Source organism: Dreissena polymorpha, chromosome 10 (assembly GCF_020536995.1).
Source record: "Dreissena polymorpha isolate Duluth1 chromosome 10, UMN_Dpol_1.0, whole genome shotgun sequence".
NCBI classification, from domain to species: domain Eukaryota; kingdom Metazoa; phylum Mollusca; class Bivalvia; order Myida; family Dreissenidae; genus Dreissena; species Dreissena polymorpha.
The window spans coordinates 69,547,106-69,566,357 of record NC_068364.1 but is presented as its reverse complement, the minus strand read 5'-3'; the positions used below and the strand labels follow the sequence as shown (position 1 = coordinate 69,566,357).

The following is a 19,252-nucleotide window of genomic DNA, read 5'->3' as shown; positions in this document are numbered from 1 at the left end:
TCATATATGATACAATTTTCATCGACAGAAAGCGAAGGATCACCAAACAGAAAAACATATAGTGATGGAGAACATATCTGCGATACACTATTTATAAGCTGAGCTCGTTCTACACTGAACTTAGCACAATGAAAGAAAAAGTGGTTGCAGTCTTCTATTTCGTCACAAGAACTGCAGATAGGCGTATCATTAATGTTTTTTCTAAAAAGACGGGCACCTAGAGAACTACAATTGTTGCGAAGACGTGTATGTAAAATTTGAAGATTTCGCGGCCCACGGTAAAAGTGTTTTGGACTACTGGAAGGTTCAGTGTTAGTATTCAACATATTTTTAAATGCGGCAATAGATGCATTTTGAATATGACTTGGCAAGGAATTGAAACTGGTGATGGTTGAGGGTAGAAATGTGTCCTTTAGAATGATGTTCGGAAGTTGACGTTTTGATTACGCTTCTATTTCTTAAAGAGTACGGGACAGACTGACCTACTGTAAGCGGGACAAGGTTAGCAAGGTAATCAGGAACATGCGAATTTTTCATTTTGTAAAACATAATGAGTTTGTGTTTATTTCGCCTAGATTATAAAGATTCCCAACCGATTTCTGATTGAAGTATTTCAATAGATACTAGTTTTGTTGTGCCCGTAGCAATTCTTGCTGCTTCGTGTTGATTTGTTTCGAGCTTATATATTTCGGACTGTGTGCAATTGTCGAATAGGATGTCACCGTATTCGAGAATTGGACAAATAAACGAGATGTATATAGTTTCAAGGGATTGTCTATCAAGTTTGAAATTAAGTTTTCTCATTACGTTAATTCTTATCCAACACTTTTCTTTTATATAATTTATAAGGGTTGACCAATTTGAATTTTCTTTAAATAAATTCAATTATTTTTCAAATGATAGTTCGTTTCTAGATGTGTAATTTAATAATTTTATTAAACGAATGAGTGCTTGAAGTTTTCGTACTAATAATCGTATCGTGTATGTTAAAGTGTATGAACATATTTGTTAACTTACAACAATTGTACATACAATTTTATAATTTTATTTCAGCAAAGAGAATATAATCATGGTAATAACAACGAACATACAAAGAAAAAACAATACTACAAACATCTGACGAGAGTCTTACATGAGACTGTAGCAAAATAATAATTTAATACACTTCGAAAAAATAGATTAAATCATAACATGCATATTCAGACTACAATTTTAAATGAATTATGTTAAAAAAAACTATTCCAAATTGTTCTAAAAGTTTCTATTTGATTTTTATTGAAAGCAATTATCTCCTCAATTTTGAGCCTATTCTGAAGAAATGTTATAAAATGATTAATATTGGGTATACTGTTTTGGCAATTATTTCTAAAAATATATAATTTTGCCAACAATATGATAAAATTAACAATCTGTGACATGTTCGAATGACCTGCTGAAACGTTACAGAAGCTTATATGTTCATAGTCAAAATATGAAATAAACGGCAAATTCGCTGTTAGTTCGATATACACTTAAACACCGTTCCAAAAATGTTGAATTACAGGACATTCCCAAAACATATGCACATTCGAATCTACTGACATACTACAAAAATCACAAATATTGGATTGTGTTAAACCACATAACAATAGATAGCTATTGTTTGGAAGAATTTGCATAATATATTTATACTGGAACGATCTTAGCTTGGTATCATGTGTCAGTCTAAATGGTTGAATAAACAATGTATTCGTTTCTAATTCTATATTAAAAATAGTTCCCATTTCGCAATTGCCTTAATTGGATTGATTTGCTTTGTTAGTACGAGTTTTTGGTATACTAATTTGCAGATTCTAGTTGACTCTGAAATTAATGAGAGTAAATATTCTTGCGGTTGAATACTAATGTTTTCAGATTTCAGCTTTTCTTTCCATTCTAGTGGCACACTTTTTTATAAGACTAAAGTATTTCAGGAAATCTCTGGTATTTAACCCGTACAAGTTTTGTAATTGCTAAAAACTATAAATTGCCTTGTTCCATAGTCGTATATTTGTTCTACATCATTGATTCCTGTAATATGCCATTCTTTATAGAAAAATAAACCGTGTGAATTTTTTATAAAGGAATTATTCCAAATAATTTTTTTCCCGATTTGTGTGATGTTATTTTGCGCGTTGACCTTATTCTAGACCTTGAATATGTCCTTTACAAACACTGATCGAATGTTTAGTGTGTTTATATCGTCAGGTTTGATGCGATTTTTTAACAATAAATAATTACCATACTTTTCTAGAAAAATAATGTATAATTTGGTTAATTTTGATTCAGGTTGATGTATAAATCTATATCAATCATTTTCAAACCCGCATTTTCATATTCCTGTATAATTTGATCACGTTTTATCCTGTCGGGTTTATCATTCCATACACATTTGAAAATAGTTGTTTTTAAGGTTTTCAATTTATTTTCGTCTGGTCTTTCTAAAACTGTAAATGGGTATATAAGATTCGGTAATGCAAAAGTTTTGATAACCGTGATATTTCCTATCAGTGAAAGATTCCATTTTCTCCATTTATGTAAACAGTTTTTAAATTCTTGAATTTTATTACATATATTGTGTTCAGTCGTTAAATTAGTATTATTGTATATTGTTATTCCTAGTGTGGTCGCGCTTTTACAGTCGCAATCAGATGTTTTATGTGGACAAAATTTTACATTTCTGTTTATAAGTGCACCTAATTTCATTACAGAGCATTTATTGTTATTTAATTTTAAACCGGATATAGTGGAGTAATTTTCAAGGGTAATAATTAACAATTCAAATGACTTTTCACTGCCGTCAAGAAGAAAACAGGCATCATCTGCGAATAATGTTTGTTTGAGTTCGATGTTGCCTATGTGAATTCCTTTTATATTTGTATTATGTCTTATATGGTTAGCTAGTAATTCACTGCATATGATAAAAAGATAGGGCGAGAGGGGACAACCCTGCCGTTCTCCCTTTTTGGTGTCGAAGAATTCAGAAAAATACCCATTATTAATTACACAAGATTGTGCATTATTATAAAACAGTTTCACCCACTGTAATAAAGACTGGCTAAAGCCCATGCTATCTTAACCTTTGTACATAAAACTATGGTCTAAGCTATCAAAAGCTTTCTGAAAATCGGAAAAAAATATCAATCGTAATAATCTTACGTATTCGTAACAATATCAGAAAACGACGTCGTTTAAGCGTTACGTTCGTGTACCTCACCTTTTGATGTTACGTCACATTATCTCAATTATGCCAAGATGTAACATATTACATATGTTACAAATATATGAATCCAACATAATATAATACATTCATAAAACTGTACATTGCAAAAATTTAACATAACCGATGTGGGTCTATTTCAAAACGATATTTATATAACTAATTATTGTCGATCATCAAACATGTATTTATAACTTAAATATCAATATTATTAGATTTCAATGCCATTAGTGCGATTGTACGGGTAAGCAAAAACTTATGCGGAGTTTCAATTGGTTTACTGTCCCATTAAGTTACCACGCTAGCAATACTCGCCTTTACTTTTTTAAAGTACCTCGGTGCGCACGCTCAGTCTAGCTTAACTCCCGAAAACGAAGTAAAAGCGTGGCCGTAAATTGATGGAAAGCCTTTCTTCAAATTGTTCTTCGCGTTGTTCTGCAACCAGAGGTGTTGGCCCTTGTCCATTTTAACGATCACTGTTTGGCTGCCTCCGCCCCACCTACGGCCTGCTGCGAAGAAGATATTGGCGTTCGTTTTGTAAGTGCCTCTAGAGAGCGTGAATGATACGATCAAGTTGTGTTTGAGTGGTGGGTGTAATACGTTTGCAGAGAACAAATACGTGCCACTAACTGGCGCTGTAAAGACTCCGACTTTGGGATTATACCCGTTGCCGCTGTTCAGGATAGCATTCTGGAAGATAATTTTCTTGCCGAAGACAACATTCTTTTGCGATTGTGTCATTACGGCATAAAAAGCTATAGGGGAATTCTTCCGACAATTGGGACCTGCAACGATATGCAAATGAAAACGTCGAATATAATTTAACAAAATACAATAACATAAATCAGTACATCTATAATTTCTTTAGTTCAATCATTTTCTCTAAATCTATTGAATACCAGTATTCGCAGCATGTTGATGATGGATGCATATTTGTCATGAGCTTTGATGATTAATGCATATTTGTAAATAGCTTTCATGATAAATGCACAGTTGTCATGGGCTTTGATGATATATGCATATTTGTCACGAGCTTTGATGATATAGAGGATATTTGTTCATGTCAGTGTAAGATCGTTTATTATTTCACGAGTGATCAAATAAAATATATTTTCACGAGTGGCGCAGCTGACACGACACTGACATGAACAAATCTTTTGTTTCTTGTATACCCCCTTTTCAAGAAAATAATTAACAGCGGTTTCCCTATCGCTGAAAAGTTACCCGTTCTCCCGTGGCGTGCCTTAATACGCAAAATTACGACGAAATGACTTCACTTTTCCACTTAAACTCGTTTACAATGTAAATAAACGGTGAAAAAAGCATAAAATAAAAAGAAAATTTGTTTGAATCGGTGAATATGGATTTTATTTCACTCGTGATCATTAAAATCTTGATATGATAATCTAACGAAAAGAAAAAAAAGTTCCTTAAAATTTATTTTCACCGATTAAACAACCATTTTTCACTGCTGTTATTTCACTGCAGAAATGTCATATTTTATCATTAGGTATAAAAGAAACATGCTTATTTGTAATGAGCTTTGATGATAAATGCATATTTGTCATGAACTTTGATGATATATGCATATTTGTCATGAGCTTTGATGATATATGCATATTTGTCATGAGCTTTGATGATATATGCATATTTGTCATGAGCTTAGATGCTAAATGCATATTTGTCATGAGTTTTGATGATATATGCATATTTGTCATGAGCTTTGATAATATATAGAGGATATTTGTTGGTTTCGGTGGAATATCGAATTTATTTCACGAGTGATCATATAAAATAATATTTTCACGAGTGGCGCAGCCACAAGTGAAAATATGTATTTTTTATGATCACGAGTGAAATAAAATCGATATTCCATCGAATCCAACGAATTTTCTTTTTATTTTGTGCTTTTTTTCACTGTTTTTTACATCGCAAAAGAGTTTAACTGGATAATTTCGCTGGATTTATGACGTCATTTCGTAAAAAAAATGACGTCATTTCACAGTAAAACAGTGAAAAATATCGTTATTTTTCACTGTTATTTTTCACTGTTTAAAACAGTGAAATACCAGTTTTATTTCACTAATATTTCTCTATAAACCACAGGAAAGCATAAAATAAATATCAATATTTGTCATGAGCTTTGATGATATATGCATATTTGTCATGAGCTTTGATAAATATATCAATATTTGTCATGAGCGTTGATGATATATGCATATTTGTCATGAGCTTTGATAGTATATATCAATATTTGTCATAAGCTTTGAAGATATATGCATATTTGTCATGAGCTTTGATGAAAAATATCTATTTGTGGGGTGCTTTAAATCTGTCGTAACTTACCGATACATGACAAACTCTTGATAAGCGCCTGTTGTTGCTTCACGGTGGTTTCCAGGGCACTTAGCCGTTCCTCCAGGTCATCGCAGTCCTGCAACGAGTAGATTAAGCGTGATAATCATTGAACATTGCTCTGGGAAAACTGGGCTTAATGCATGTGCATACAGTGTCGTCTCATATGTTGCCTGTGCAGTCTGCATACTTTTTGCTTTTATGTTATTTTTCGTGTAAAGAAGTCTCTCCTTGGCCAAAATCCAATTTAGCCGGAAAGTGTCGTCCCTGATAAACCTTCGTGGACTGCACGGGCTAATCTGGGACGAAACTTTACGCACATGCATTAAACCCCATTTTACAGAACACGGCCCTTAAACCTAACGCGATCCTGTGCAACGTGTAAAACAAAACTCGCAATACATTTAAAAAGCGTCGAGACCATCCAACGATAATATTTTTTGTTTAATCTGACAAAACATAGTAAATTCATTAAGAGCTGATATGCGTTTTGAACCCATTGACTGAACATGGCTTTAAAACCGATATGTATATGTATTTTAGAGGTCTGAACGCAGTAAACTTATTTGTATATGTACATAATGAAAAAAATAACCCTCTACTATTTTAACAGGATAGTGTTCACCAAATAAACACAACTTTATGAATGATTATGATTAATGTTCTTTAAAAATATAATAAATAACAAGTAAAGAATGCATGCATGTGAATGCATTAATTAGAACACATATATGACATTTATCCACATTTAATTTAATTTTAATTTAAGAAAATATTTGCATTTGCTTACCGGATCAACGCCATGGTCAGTTCAAATTTGCATCTGCTTTTATTACATTATTTATTTATAGTACATTATTTTGAAGAAGTAAATAGTTTTAATTGAGATTCATCGGGTTCCAGAACAACAATCGGCTTCACGGGTCGAAAAACTACCCGCGGGTCCGGGACATTTAAGTAAACGATAACGGATTGGGTCGCTCGTTTAAGAATGGGAAGACTATTAAAGAAGCTAAAAAAGCATTTACAAATTTAGTTGTTGTCAATACCTAAACAGTAAGAGAAGCTTTAATTTATGTAAAAGAAGTTAAATACGTGCCGTGTATCGGTTGAGTCAATTAATGGTGTTCAAAGAAGCACATTTGTTCCAGTCATACAAATATTTTTTCAACAATCCTGCTCACACTTAAAACATTGACATTCTTTAGTATTTTCATTTTAAGCATAATTGAATAACTTAAATTTATATAAACTATATTACTTCTTTTTAATGTAATTGTTCAAAATTCTAAAAAAAAGACCGTTATGTTTTGCGCTAAAGAAAAGGCTGTTTAAATGTAATCTTATTCAAATACTTACGACGTCGCGCTCAGTACTGGCGTCAAGTTACGTAACGTAAAAAATACGGAAAATGAATTTTGACGTTAAGGTTTATTTTTAGCCGTTGACTCTTGACTCTTTTTGTTGATATGTAGCAATTATTATTCCGAATTTTAAAGTTTACAAATCAAAACACACAGAATTGATTGATCTTTTCTACGAGATAAATATTGATTTGGAGACATGTTGCAGGACAACTAGATTTCTGATTAAACTGAAACAGCCTTTATCTATTTACAATTACTGTTGAATTGACTATTTTATCTTAAGTTATATACCGTAAGGGATTTTATGAATGAAAGTGCAATGTTTGTAACAATTATGCGAGGCAAACACTTAAGAATAGAATAGCATTTTTCTGCATTTCATCGTTGTATGAACTATCGGGAAAAATACGCCTAATTTATGCAACGACGGCGTTTATGCATAGTCAGTTCATAACAACTGCCAAACTAGTATCAGAGATGGGGGAGGCACTATAACCACTAACCAGTAATAAGTGCCCATGATCAATTCTTATAATTACAACACAAAATGATCTCAAAGCTGAAATTCTTTCGTGGTAAGGGTCATAAAACTCCTTTTTTAATCTAATTATTTACCTTATACATCATATAAAGATATTTCCATTGAAAAAAAAAAGAATTTTTTACCACTGCTTATTAATTTTGAATCATTCATTCCTTTAAATGGATATATATGCTTGAATTTTGTACCCGGAAAAAGTTTTTCATTTTTGGACGTCCATTACAAGACAGCTAGACATTTTCAAAGAAATAATAACATAATTTACGTACGTTCGATTTATAAAGGAACCATATCATTGGTTTCAGCTGTTCAAGAACTTTTAAAACATATGAAATATGATTAATCAGCAAATAACTATCCGCTTGAACATACTTCTAATATACCAATAAAATATCAAACAAAAAATCTTACATTGTTTTCTTATGTGAAACATGCGCCTCCCTTAACAAGTTCTTTTTCCGTTACCGTTGTTTTTCATGTCACGATAAAGGGAAATGACGAAACGTCAGTAACGTCTATTTTCCCGGGTAAAAACGGTATACAGACGGAGGCTGTTTCGTTTTGAAATCGATTCGCTGTAGATATTTGTTACCAGGGCTTAATTTAAAGCATTTTTTAGCAAAACAGCAACAACTCTTAGTTCCCGATTTTAATCAAATTGCCGCGAATTTTCCCAATTCAAAGGGACCCGGACCCATTACCAAAATGGTGAAAAAACACTGGCTTGTGAGGTTGCTTAGCAAAATGTCTACCTATTGTAAACTTATGCAGCTCCTCAATACGTTACAATTCGCTTAATTATAGGAAACGGACTGCAAATCCGCGGATCGCGAATTAAATTCACGCGGAGTTTACTATGGCTTGAAATTATTTAACAGCTGTTTTCACCGAACATCTTGTTTAAATAGGGCAGTTGACACTATCAGCCGCATGGGCGCTAAGTACAAGTATCAAGCCAGCTCACACTTAAAATGTTAAAGCACGTTAACTCATCACAGGGCTTTTTTCCTTCTTTAAAAATGGCCGTTTTTCACAATTTTGGGAATTTTCACCATTCCAAGAAGTTCGCGACTCAAATTTGCAAATTTTTTAGAAAGTTTGCGACTCATTTTTTTCGCAAAACTTACAACAGTTCGCGACTTATTATGGGGGAGGGGCCAAGGCCGTTTCACACAAACGGAAAAAAGCCCTGTATGGTCTTTATTTGACTTAAAGTCTGAAACACTGTTGAAAATCAAAATAAATAAAAACAAAAACAAACAAAAAGCAGACAAATTCTACCGAATCATCATAGTCATCCGAATCCTGTTCTCGCAGTACTAGTGGTACTAGTGGTGGTGCTCGCGGTACTAGTGGTACTAGTGGTGGTGCTCGCGGTACTAGTGGTACTAGTGGTGGTGTTCGCGGTACTAGTGGTACTAGTGGTGGTGCTCGCGGTACTAGTGGTACTAGTGGTGGTGCTCGCGGTACTAGTGGTACTAGTGGTGGTGCTCGCGGTACTAGTGGAACTAGTGGTGGTGCTCGCGGTACTAGTGGTACTAGTGGTGGTGCTCGCGGTACTAGTGGTACTAGTGGTGGTGCTCGCGGTACTAGTGGTACTAGTGGTGGTGCTCGCGGTACTAGTGGTACTAGTGGTGGTGTTCGCGGTACTAGTGGTACTAGTGGTGGTGCTCGCGGTACTAGTGGTACTAGTGGTGGTGCTCGCGGTACTAGTGGTACTAGTGGTGGTATTCGCGGTACTAGTGGCACTAGTGGTGGTGCTCGCGGTACTAGTGGTACTAGTGGTGGTGCTCGCGGTACTAGTGGTACTTGTGGTGGTTCTCGTCTTAGTACTTCCATTGATGGTTGTTTTGGTTGCGTTGATACATATAAGTTTCTTGGTTCTTGTTTTACTGTTCTACTTCTATAGGGCAGTCCCATTGCAAGAAGGACGTGCAGGCATAGCGTCATTAGGACCAGCGGCGACATGGCGACTCAGAGAAACAGTTCTTGTCTCAAAGATACCTGCGAATAAGACGTTACAAGCTGTTCTCAGGGTTTTTCATAGCCATTTTTTTTTTAAGTAGTCTGGTTAACTTGGGAGATTTTTATCGATTAAAGTGGAAAATTGTGAATTTATTTTCGACAAAAAGGAGCAAATTGGAATTTTGCATCCACAAATATTAACACAACAGGTATTTTCCTGGTCATTTTAGGGAAAAAATCATATAAATTCTAGTTATATATTGTGTACGATGTTTAAAAAATAAAATTTAGGTTTAGTCTCATAATCATAAATAATAAGACACTACTAACAGTGTTTTTTATGGCAATTTCGGGGCCGATATTCGGCCCCATTCCCCTCAAAAAAGAGTATATATTTTTCCCCCATTTTGTAAAAAAAATCCCCTCCAGAAGTAAAAAAAAAACAAAAAAAAAATATATTTTTTTTTTTTTTTTTTTTTTTAAAAGAACTGTTTCATAATCATGACAATTATATCGCAAATTTATTTCATAAATAACTAACAAAGTATATAACTATAATTTATATGATTTTTAATTATTATAAAGTGTTATATAAATTAGGTTAGTTTTTTCCAAATCAGTGGACTTTTCACATGAATTGCATTTGTCTCCCAAAATGGCCAGGAAAAGGCCTGATGTATCTATATTGTGTAAATATTTGTTGATAAAAACATTCCAATTTGGTTCATTTTATTGATAAAAAATGCTCAAATTTGCCATTTAATTGATTTAAAAAAACTCAATTCGACTCAAAATGGCTAAGAAAACTGAGACTCTGCATGAAGGCTGAACTGTCTGAAACTAATGTTGAAAAAATCATTGATATATATTTCAGAAAAAGGACAGAGACATTCTGCTGTGAATATTATATTCATACAAACATGTGTATTCATATAATAAATATCATTACATATAAAAGAGTGAATTTTTAATTTTCTCCTTTTCCTAAAAAACGACGCATTTTTCCCCTTTGGACGGGCCCCGCCACCATTCCCCTATAAGTGAAAAAAACACTGACTAACTTTCTAAAAAAATGTTTGTTTTTTTGGAAATTTTGAATTTTTATTATGATTTCCGTTTGGGATCGGGTCCGTTTTACGGCCTTTTTTACATAGCAGAAAACCCCCTGGTTCTTAATATTTTATTCTGACTGCATTACATTACAAACAGAGATCATTTCCGTGAGCCAAATTTATCGTTGCTCGGCAATTAACAATCGCTCAATATATTTTCTTACAGTGTGACTGTCAAACCATGTTACAACTTTTTTGTCATAAAATTAGGGGAATCGACGTTTTCAATATTATCGGTATCTATGAGTGAACAAATTTGTGCAGTGTAGATGTTCGATTATTTAACAAGTCGGTTAATTCACAATACCCGATTTAATTTTCCGAATTAAAATTATGCAAACAGCTTTGAATGGCATTTTTCAAGTAAAGAATCATTTGATTTATTAATTAAATAGATTTTGCCGATCTTCCCGCATGTGTCCAGACTTAGGACACAGTCAAGAGGTACCATTCATACTAACACTTTATAATGTTTAAACAACATGTAATGGTACCTTTTTAGGGGACATACGAGCTTCAATCAACAGCAGGCCGTCAACAGACTTAAGGTAAAAATATAGGAAAATATAAAGGAATGTTTGCATCAAAATATAGGAGGTATGGGCTTGTCTTGGGTTAAAATATAGGAATTTTATGGTAAAAAGTAACGACAACGTTCTAGAGATATGTAGAGAACTTCTTACTTTCTTGTTTTCCGTCAATAATCATCAAATTTATGTTTTACTTAACAAAACAGTCTCTCATCTTCACCACCAAGGCAGATATACTGGTGCAGCAACACACTGTGGTCATCAATGTGGACACCTGAATTTTTTTAATAAATAGTTAACAATCAACAAAACACAAAACATTATTAAACATAGTTTTACAACCTTACATAGTAGTGCAAAAAAACATTGATAATGAAATTATTGAAACCGAAAACATGAATCACGTACATGTAGTATCATATCATTGTATATAATATAAATTATGTATTCTATGCACATTAAAATTCCTATACACTCTCTTCAATCAAAGATTTTTTTGTAAGCTTCTGCATATAAATCTATTTGAAATTGAACATCAAAATAATAAATTTAACAAAAATGCACTGAGTTATTTATACCAATTGTGAAACAATCTAATCTCATGGGTATCAGACACACAATGGTAGATGCATATCTTAAAAACAAGAATACGATGCTATGGTATACATGTACATGGCAAAATGACAATAAAACATCTCAATAATCAGTAGATATACCTTGAGTATACGGTACAAGATTTACAATGCCCTTAAATATTTAAATAATTTACAATATGCAAAAGAATTGGAGGCCTGTAGATACGCTCAATTCCATCTAAGATCCGGAAGAGCATTAAATATCCTGTCAGAAGAGCATCCCTATGGAAAACCCTGTTACAGCTATCTGCTATGATTTGTTCTCACCTTTGAAATGGTTGTATTTTTCTTCAGCAAAGGTGTCCATATAGATATCACAATGGTGTACAACAGCACTCCTGCAAGATGGCGATTCTTTGGAAGAGGAGGGACAGCTTTTTAAACTGTAAATTAAAATATCTAAAGGCAGTATTACTTCATAAAAGTATTTTTTAAAGAGGAAATTTTCAAAACAAAAAAGAAAAAAAGTCAAAAGAATAGGAAAATATAGGAAATATAGGTTTTGAAAAATATGGGTACATTCTCCAAAATATAGGAAAATATAGGAATATAGGAATCAGTTGACGGCCTGCAACAGTGTTTAGGGGGAAAAATTTTCGGGGCCCGTCAGATAGGGAACAACGGGATTATACGGCAAAATGGGAATTTTTATAAAGATTATTACATGATTATGTTCATCTGTTTTATAAAAGAAATGCTTTTTGTTTTGTTTATACGTAGTTGTTGTATTTTACACCTTCTGTTGGATTTTCATCATTATGAATCCTATTTTTTTTTTATAATGATACTTTATTTTCCTCGTCCATAGCAGGTCGAGGTCATCCTGCTCCATACCGTGCATACATTATTGTGTATGTATGAGTAAACAGTGTTGTAACCAATTGTTAGAATAAGAATATAATATTCTTATAGATCTTCATACATGAAATATACCATGTACAAATGTTTAAACATCTTAAAAAAGCAAATAAAGTTTATTGTAAAAAATGAAGAGCAAATGTTATGTTTTGTAAAGCAGATGCACAAACTATTTTCATTGTGGAAGTATAAAAAGCTTTGGACTAGTGACAATTTATTAAGTACTGGTACATGGGATCTTTCAAATGGTTGATTGTGGAGATTTTAAAGGATAAATAATGTTCATATTATGATAGTGGGTCAGCAAACAAATTTACAGTTGCCCAAGATTGTAGTTCTGTTTAATGACACTTAACATTGTTTTGGATTTTTAAAGACACAGTCAGGCTCATTCTTAGACCTTGTATGGAAGGAACTATCCCCTTTCTCTGGCATAGGTATATATATTTTTTCAATTCTATCATAAGAATATTTATATCAGTCATATTACTTTTTGTACTTCCCAATATCATTGTTTTACAACTTATTTCTGAGTGTTTTTGCACATTTTGTGCACATTAAAATTCAAAAACATAATTCACAATTCTCTGTGTAAAACAGCAATCCCAAAACAGATGTTTTATAGTTTCCTCATTTTGCTTACAAAAAGTGCACAGATTATTTTCCAAAATGTTCATTTTATACAACAGAGATTTAGTTCCTAGACATCACTTATTTCCTGGAAATATTGAAAACAAGATTATGTTCTTTTTTCCATTCAATTTTATTGAAAAATGAATTCCACTTTGCTTGGCAAGTCGGTATATCAGAATTGATAATACAAGTTTTATAAACATTTCGGTTTGGGTTTTGCATAAAAACTATGCTATTCAATTAAGACGATATTAATGCACATTCTGTATTTGGCTTTTTAATATCTTGGAAGTCAGAAAGACTGAGAAAATTCCTAAGGCCAAAACAAAATAATGTTGTGGTTCAGGTTACGGGCCAAAAAAATAGGGTGGGTAGGTAGGAAAAACATTATATTTTTTTATTTTATTTTATTTTGTTGAACGGCTTTTTTCCAATACATACATAGGCAATCTAGCACAAAAACATTTTAACTGATGATAAGGATGAATGGTCAATTCATGACTTCAACTTAGCTGTAGCTATGCATTGACTTTTTATCCATATTAAAAACAAACTTCAGAAAACTTTTTTATATAGAGAAAAAAACTGTAAATTTTGATGGAAAAAAACCCGAAAACACTTTGAAAAACATGGCTTAATCACTAAGGCTAACACCTGTTTGATAGGCATACCCTCATCAACAGAAAAAACAAATATAACTAGAACAAGATCTCTCTTCAGCAGTACTTCTGGCAAGAAATAAAAGTATATACATGTACACATTAATTAAAACTAGAACAAGCTCTATCCGACATGCTCAATTTAAAACTATCTGGTTTAAAAACAGGATATAAAACAAAAACACAAATTTTCAAAAAAACATGCACAATGCAATTAAAAACTCTGAATTGAAAAATTGGGCATGGCTTCCCCAAGCTTTTCAGGAAAATTCTGGGCATTTCATGTAAAATTTGGGCTTGGGTTCCCCCTACTAAGTCTAGACTTTACACACAAAAATTGAGCATAGGTTCCCCTAGCCTAGGCATTTCTTGAAAAAATTGTGCGTAGTTTCTTTTAGCCTTGGCATGGATGGATTTTCAATAGAAGCAGGGACAAGAGAAGTACTGTTTAAATTTATGGAATTTGTCGAGAGTTTTGACCTTGGGTGTTTCATTTATCCTAATGAAAACACCGCACTCCTGTGCAGAAATGTTAAGATATGTAAATAGACTAACCTCAAGATGTGTACAAATACAAAAACAACCACCTTTCCAATGCATTTTTCAGTGAAAAAAATCACTGTTTTACCCCACCCACCATGAAAAACATACCTTCAGTCGGGGCAAAAGACACCTCTATCAACCCATCTTGGTGACATCTCAAGATAGATTCGATTTTGTTAAAAAAATTTTTTTTTTTTTTAGATTTCATTTTGAATAAAATGTTGTACGGTCGCAGTAAAATAATAGGCTCGGTCGAGTAACCGTAACCACACCATTATTTTGTTTTGGCCTAACAGTTCTAAACAATCCTTCATAAAATAAGAAGTTGATCTTTGTGCCAATATAATTCTCTAAAACAGATTGTTGTAAAAATTGTCCAGAGGTGTTTACAATATCCCTTACCAATCGAATTCCATTGTCATACATAAATTTATTATATATACTACTAAGACCTATTTTAAAATTGTGGTTATAAAATAAAGGCATGTTAAGTATATCTTCACATTTGCAAACAACTTTCTTACTAATATACATAATGTAGCATGCAAGAACATCTGAATAATAAATAGTTACATTACTAAATAATTGGTTAATATTACTTTTAATTCAATATATGAAAATATCACAGGGCTTTTTTTCCTGACTTTGTGAAGCGGCCCTGGCACCCTCACTTTGTGAAAAAATGAGTCGTGAACTTTTCAAAATTGTGAAAAAACGAGTTGTGAACTTTTCAAAATTGTGAAAAATTGAGTCGCGAACTATTCAAAATTGTGGAAAATTGAGTCGCGAACTTCTTAAAATTGTGAAAAACCGAGCCGTGTAATTGTTAAAATTGTGAAAAACGGCAATTTTGTAAAAATTCACGGCCCTGTTAGGTTTGTGAATTGTCCCTATCAAAATTGTGAAATGTCCTTCCAGGGCCACTCGCAAAGAAGGAAAAAAAGCCCTGTATCATTAACCAGATTTTATGATCAACGTTATAAACTTGCTGATGCCATTATACATGTATATACTAGCAATTTAGAAATAAATGCAATGAGTTTTTCCGTATCGCACGATTCCCTAACTTGGAGCGCTTGCGTGTGACGTCATCACGAGAAGGGAATCGTACGATACAGCAAACTTGAATTATTCTATCCATGGGATAGTGCTTGTTCCTCACTGAACATTTAACATAAAGCATACATTTTCATTTAATACTTAAAATTTAATAACAATAAAACACTCGTGTTTTGCCTTGTTTAGCAGAAACTGAATCGAAATCCTATCACAATTTATCACACAAAAAACGGGTATCATCCGATGACCGTGTATCGAACGGTTAAGGAAACAAGTAAAACAATTCTGAATTATTGCAAACAAAGCCGCAATAAACGATTTACCCGTTAAGATTTATTTAATTCCTACGAAAGCCTATTAGTACCACTTAAAATAGTTCAAAGTAATAACGCGAAAAAAGGCATTACTAAGCAAATAAACACGTAATAACGCAAACAAACGCATTATAACGCTAATAAAGGCGTTTAAACGCTAAAAAGGCGTAATAACACCAAACTTAAAAGCGTACAAACGCTAAAAAAAGGCGTTATGACGCTAAAAATGGCATTCTTACGCGTAATGCGTAATAATGCCAAACTAAAATTAAAAGGCGTAAAAACGCTAAAAAGGACTGGTGTTTTAACGCCAAACACAAAGGCGTACAAACGCTTAAAATGGCGTTATAACACAGACTAAAAGGCGTACACACGCTAAAAAAGGCGTAATAACGCCAAACTTAAAGGCGTAAACACGCTAAATAGTCGTACACTCGCTAAAAAAATGCGTAATAACGCAAATTTTAAAGGCGAACAAACGCTAAAAAAGCGTAATAACGCCGTTTGTACTATTTAAAGTGATGGCTTCTTTGAAGACATTCAAACCAAAGCGTTATGAGTACATTTTAGTTTATTGGATTTGAAAAGACGATATCAGTCTTTCTGGAAATCGTCTCTCAGAGCAAGAATAGGATAACACGCCAGTACGATAATGAAAACGCGATACGACATTGTGATGGTGAAAATGCGACATTACGATGGTGACAACACGAAGTTATATCGCATTATCGTGATCGTACCGTCGTAGATTCGCCTTTTTTGTTATTGCAATCGAGCTAGCAGTATTGTGATTGCGCGTTTGCATCGTAATGATATCGAGTTTTGCGTTTAAGATCAACCCGTTCACAGGCAAAATCCATATCAGGATTGCGTACATTTGTCCGTTTGCAGTCAAACAATAATTAAATCTTTGTAATCAATTTAATTATTTAGAAACGTACAGTTGAAACTCAAATTTTTGAAATCATATACGCAAAATATCTTTTTTTCAAAGGTATTTCTTGTTCAACATAACCAGAGATGACCCATTTTCAGTTAAAATACAGTTTGAACTTATGTCGTTCGTAATACGATAATCATACGTTATGCTGCTAGAGCAATGAAATTGTATAAACATATATTAACCAGCATGTACACGTGCTCGTCTGGAAATTTTGGTTCATTTGTACGTATGCACAGTTATGGCACATATTTAGCAAAAGGACTGTAAAACTGTGTACCATAACGCCTTTCTTTTAGCGTTTTTACGCCTTTTTATAAATGTTTGTACGCCTTTAAGTTTGGGGCGTTATTACACCCCTTTTTTTAGCTTTATAACGCCTTTATTATCGTTATAATGCGTAATTTCCGTTATTACGTATTTATTTGTGTAGTAATGCCTTTTTTGGCGTTATTACGACTTCGAACTTAAAAAAAAAATTAATAGGTACCAATAGGCTTTCGTAAATTCCCGTTAAATCCATGTAAAAATTTTTTATTTACAGCGTGCTAAACCATGCAAACACTATAGTTTCATACACAACAAAAATTGCATACACTACACGCCTTCTTTAACTGGTATCGAGACGTCACATCCGACAAGCAAAAGTTCTCGATTGTTATAGGCATACGGCCAACAAAACTTCGACAATTCGATTTACTGAACATATTTATACAAACTGAAACAGTTATTAAAGCCACACACCTTGAAATAAAATACATATTAATCAAAACATATAGATGCAATTTGAAGGTTTGCAAAATTGTCGTTAAATCTATAGCCTAGTTAGCAAGTAATTTATTATTTTTCAAACGGTACCGCTTTTACAACCGAAAGTAGGATTTCTATACGTATACGTCCATTTCGACAAACGCGATTATTTTTTAGTTAAAAGCGCAAAAAAGACGGATTCCTACCTTGTAACCTTCAGATATATTCTTATTGGCATAGATAACATTAAATCTATAGCATAGTTAGCAATTAATGTATTATTTTACAAACGGTACCGCTTTTAAAACCGAAAGTATTATTTCTAGACGTTTACGTCCATTTCGACAAACGCGATTATTGGTAAGCTTTAGGGCCTAAAGCGCAAAAAGACGGATTTCTACCTTGTTAGCACAGTGCACCATATATATTCTTATTGGCATAAATAAAATATGTTTCTTATTTATACTTAAATTCACTATGCCAAATAAGTTGTAAGGTTTTAAACTTTGTTATAACTTATATTGACAATTTTAGAAGTTTCTGATGTATTGACCAATAGACTATTGGTAAATCTTCTTTTGAGCAACAAGAACACATACAAGTGCTCAACAATTTCAAAAACATTAACGGGCCATTTGTTCACAGAAAATATTGGCATATAATATATGTTACTATCTATAAAATATTCTCACCGTACTTAAAATGTCCACATGCAGTTTTTGACACACAAGCTTTCTTCTTGTACAGAACACTCGTAAACAAAATGGCACCGTTTATGACGTAATGCAGGTATGACGTAGGCGTAATCGCGTCACACTGTTTGGCGAAAAAACTAACATTTATCATGTATGTATATTACTTTAAACGATAATTCGTAATTGCCGCGTTTTGTTTGTAATAGCAATCTTCAAAATCATACTTATGGTTCATTATGATATGTTTTACCTGTCGGTCTTTCTTAGTTAGATTCTAAACTTTCTATCGGGTCATGCTTTGAATGTGTGACATTATGTTTGTGAACAATCGTGGAACTGGCAACGTTATCTGTTCCGACAGGCGATATTTTGACAAGTTCTGTATTTTTAAGCAATTAATGTTACAAACCGACTCTGGTTAACATTGAATGCCACATTTATGCTAGTATCCATTTACCAACGCGTGATCAACGAAATGTAGCAATGTACTTGCCCCTCCGCCGACCTAATGCTATCAGAAATATACAATTAACCACTTCAGTCGTGAAAATTCTGAGATAGAAAAACACAGCTTTATTACTATAAAATAAATGGCATATAATTGTCATACCTTTCTTCTGATTTATATCGCATACATACCTTATTCGTCCATTTTTCAGAGAGAAATGTAGGCAGCAGCTTACATGGCCCATGAACCGTGTTTCATTCTTATAACAAAACAAATAACGTGTTTATTTAGCAACAAAAACATATGGTAGATAACACGCTAAGTATACATCATATAGCGCTCTAATAAAAATGTATGAAGACACATTCAATTCGATTTGTTGATTATTTTAAGCAATATATACATAATATTTTGATAACGTATACATGTATAAAACATATAAACGTATGCGTACATTTCATTTTCATACACAAATAAAAACAGAATCAATTGACATATTTCAGCTAGTTATGACGTCTACTAAGTAATACTCGTGCCGTCGTCATAACAGACGAAGCCGCGCGAAATAGAAGAACGCAGATTCTTATAATATGTAAAGAATTAAATCAAA

General features: G+C 33.1%; 2 protein-coding genes across 15 annotated transcripts in view; one reads left to right on the top strand and one right to left on the bottom strand.

Moving 5' to 3' along the window:
- The window catches only part of LOC127846962 (A disintegrin and metalloproteinase with thrombospondin motifs adt-2-like), a 72,501-nt gene that overhangs the window by 16,802 nt on the left and 36,447 nt on the right, over nucleotides 1-19,252 (top strand). The gene's annotated exons all lie outside the window — the stretch shown is intronic.
- On the bottom strand, nucleotides 1,032-18,299 carry LOC127846963 (uncharacterized). 14 transcript variants are annotated; one of them, XM_052378427.1, is made up of 6 exons: nucleotides 18,197-18,289; nucleotides 12,011-12,126; nucleotides 11,262-11,382; nucleotides 8,783-9,505; nucleotides 5,585-5,672; nucleotides 1,032-4,023 (listed from the first exon to the last, which is right to left on the bottom strand). In XM_052378427.1, exons 4-6 carry the CDS (start codon nucleotides 9,467-9,469, stop codon nucleotides 3,587-3,589), a joined length of 1,212 nt encoding a protein of 403 aa, XP_052234387.1. In that variant the 5' UTR covers nucleotides 9,470-9,505; nucleotides 11,262-11,382; nucleotides 12,011-12,126; nucleotides 18,197-18,289; the 3' UTR covers nucleotides 1,032-3,586. The 14 variants fall into 14 exon arrangements, with proteins under 14 accessions (XP_052234387.1, XP_052234396.1, XP_052234390.1 ...); XM_052378436.1 differs by lacking the exon at nucleotides 18,197-18,289 and having other exon boundaries at nucleotides 8,783-9,007; nucleotides 9,227-9,505; XM_052378430.1 differs by lacking the exon at nucleotides 18,197-18,289 and having other exon boundaries at nucleotides 8,783-9,188; nucleotides 9,228-9,505.

Bases quoted from the DNA above. Each gene is read 5' to 3' on its own strand.
- LOC127846963 (XM_052378426.1), bottom strand. From the start codon at position 9,469: ATGTCGCCGCTGGTCCTAATGACGCTATGCCTGCACGTCCTTCTTGCA. The intron at 5,673-8,782 runs GTAGAATTTGTC...TACTCGTTGCAG, and splicing joins CGGATGACTATGATGATTCG to GACTGCGATGACCTGGAGGA. The intron at 4,024-5,584 runs GTAAGTTACGAC...ATATCGTTGCAG, and splicing joins CAAGAGTTTGTCATGTATCG to GTCCCAATTGTCGGAAGAAT.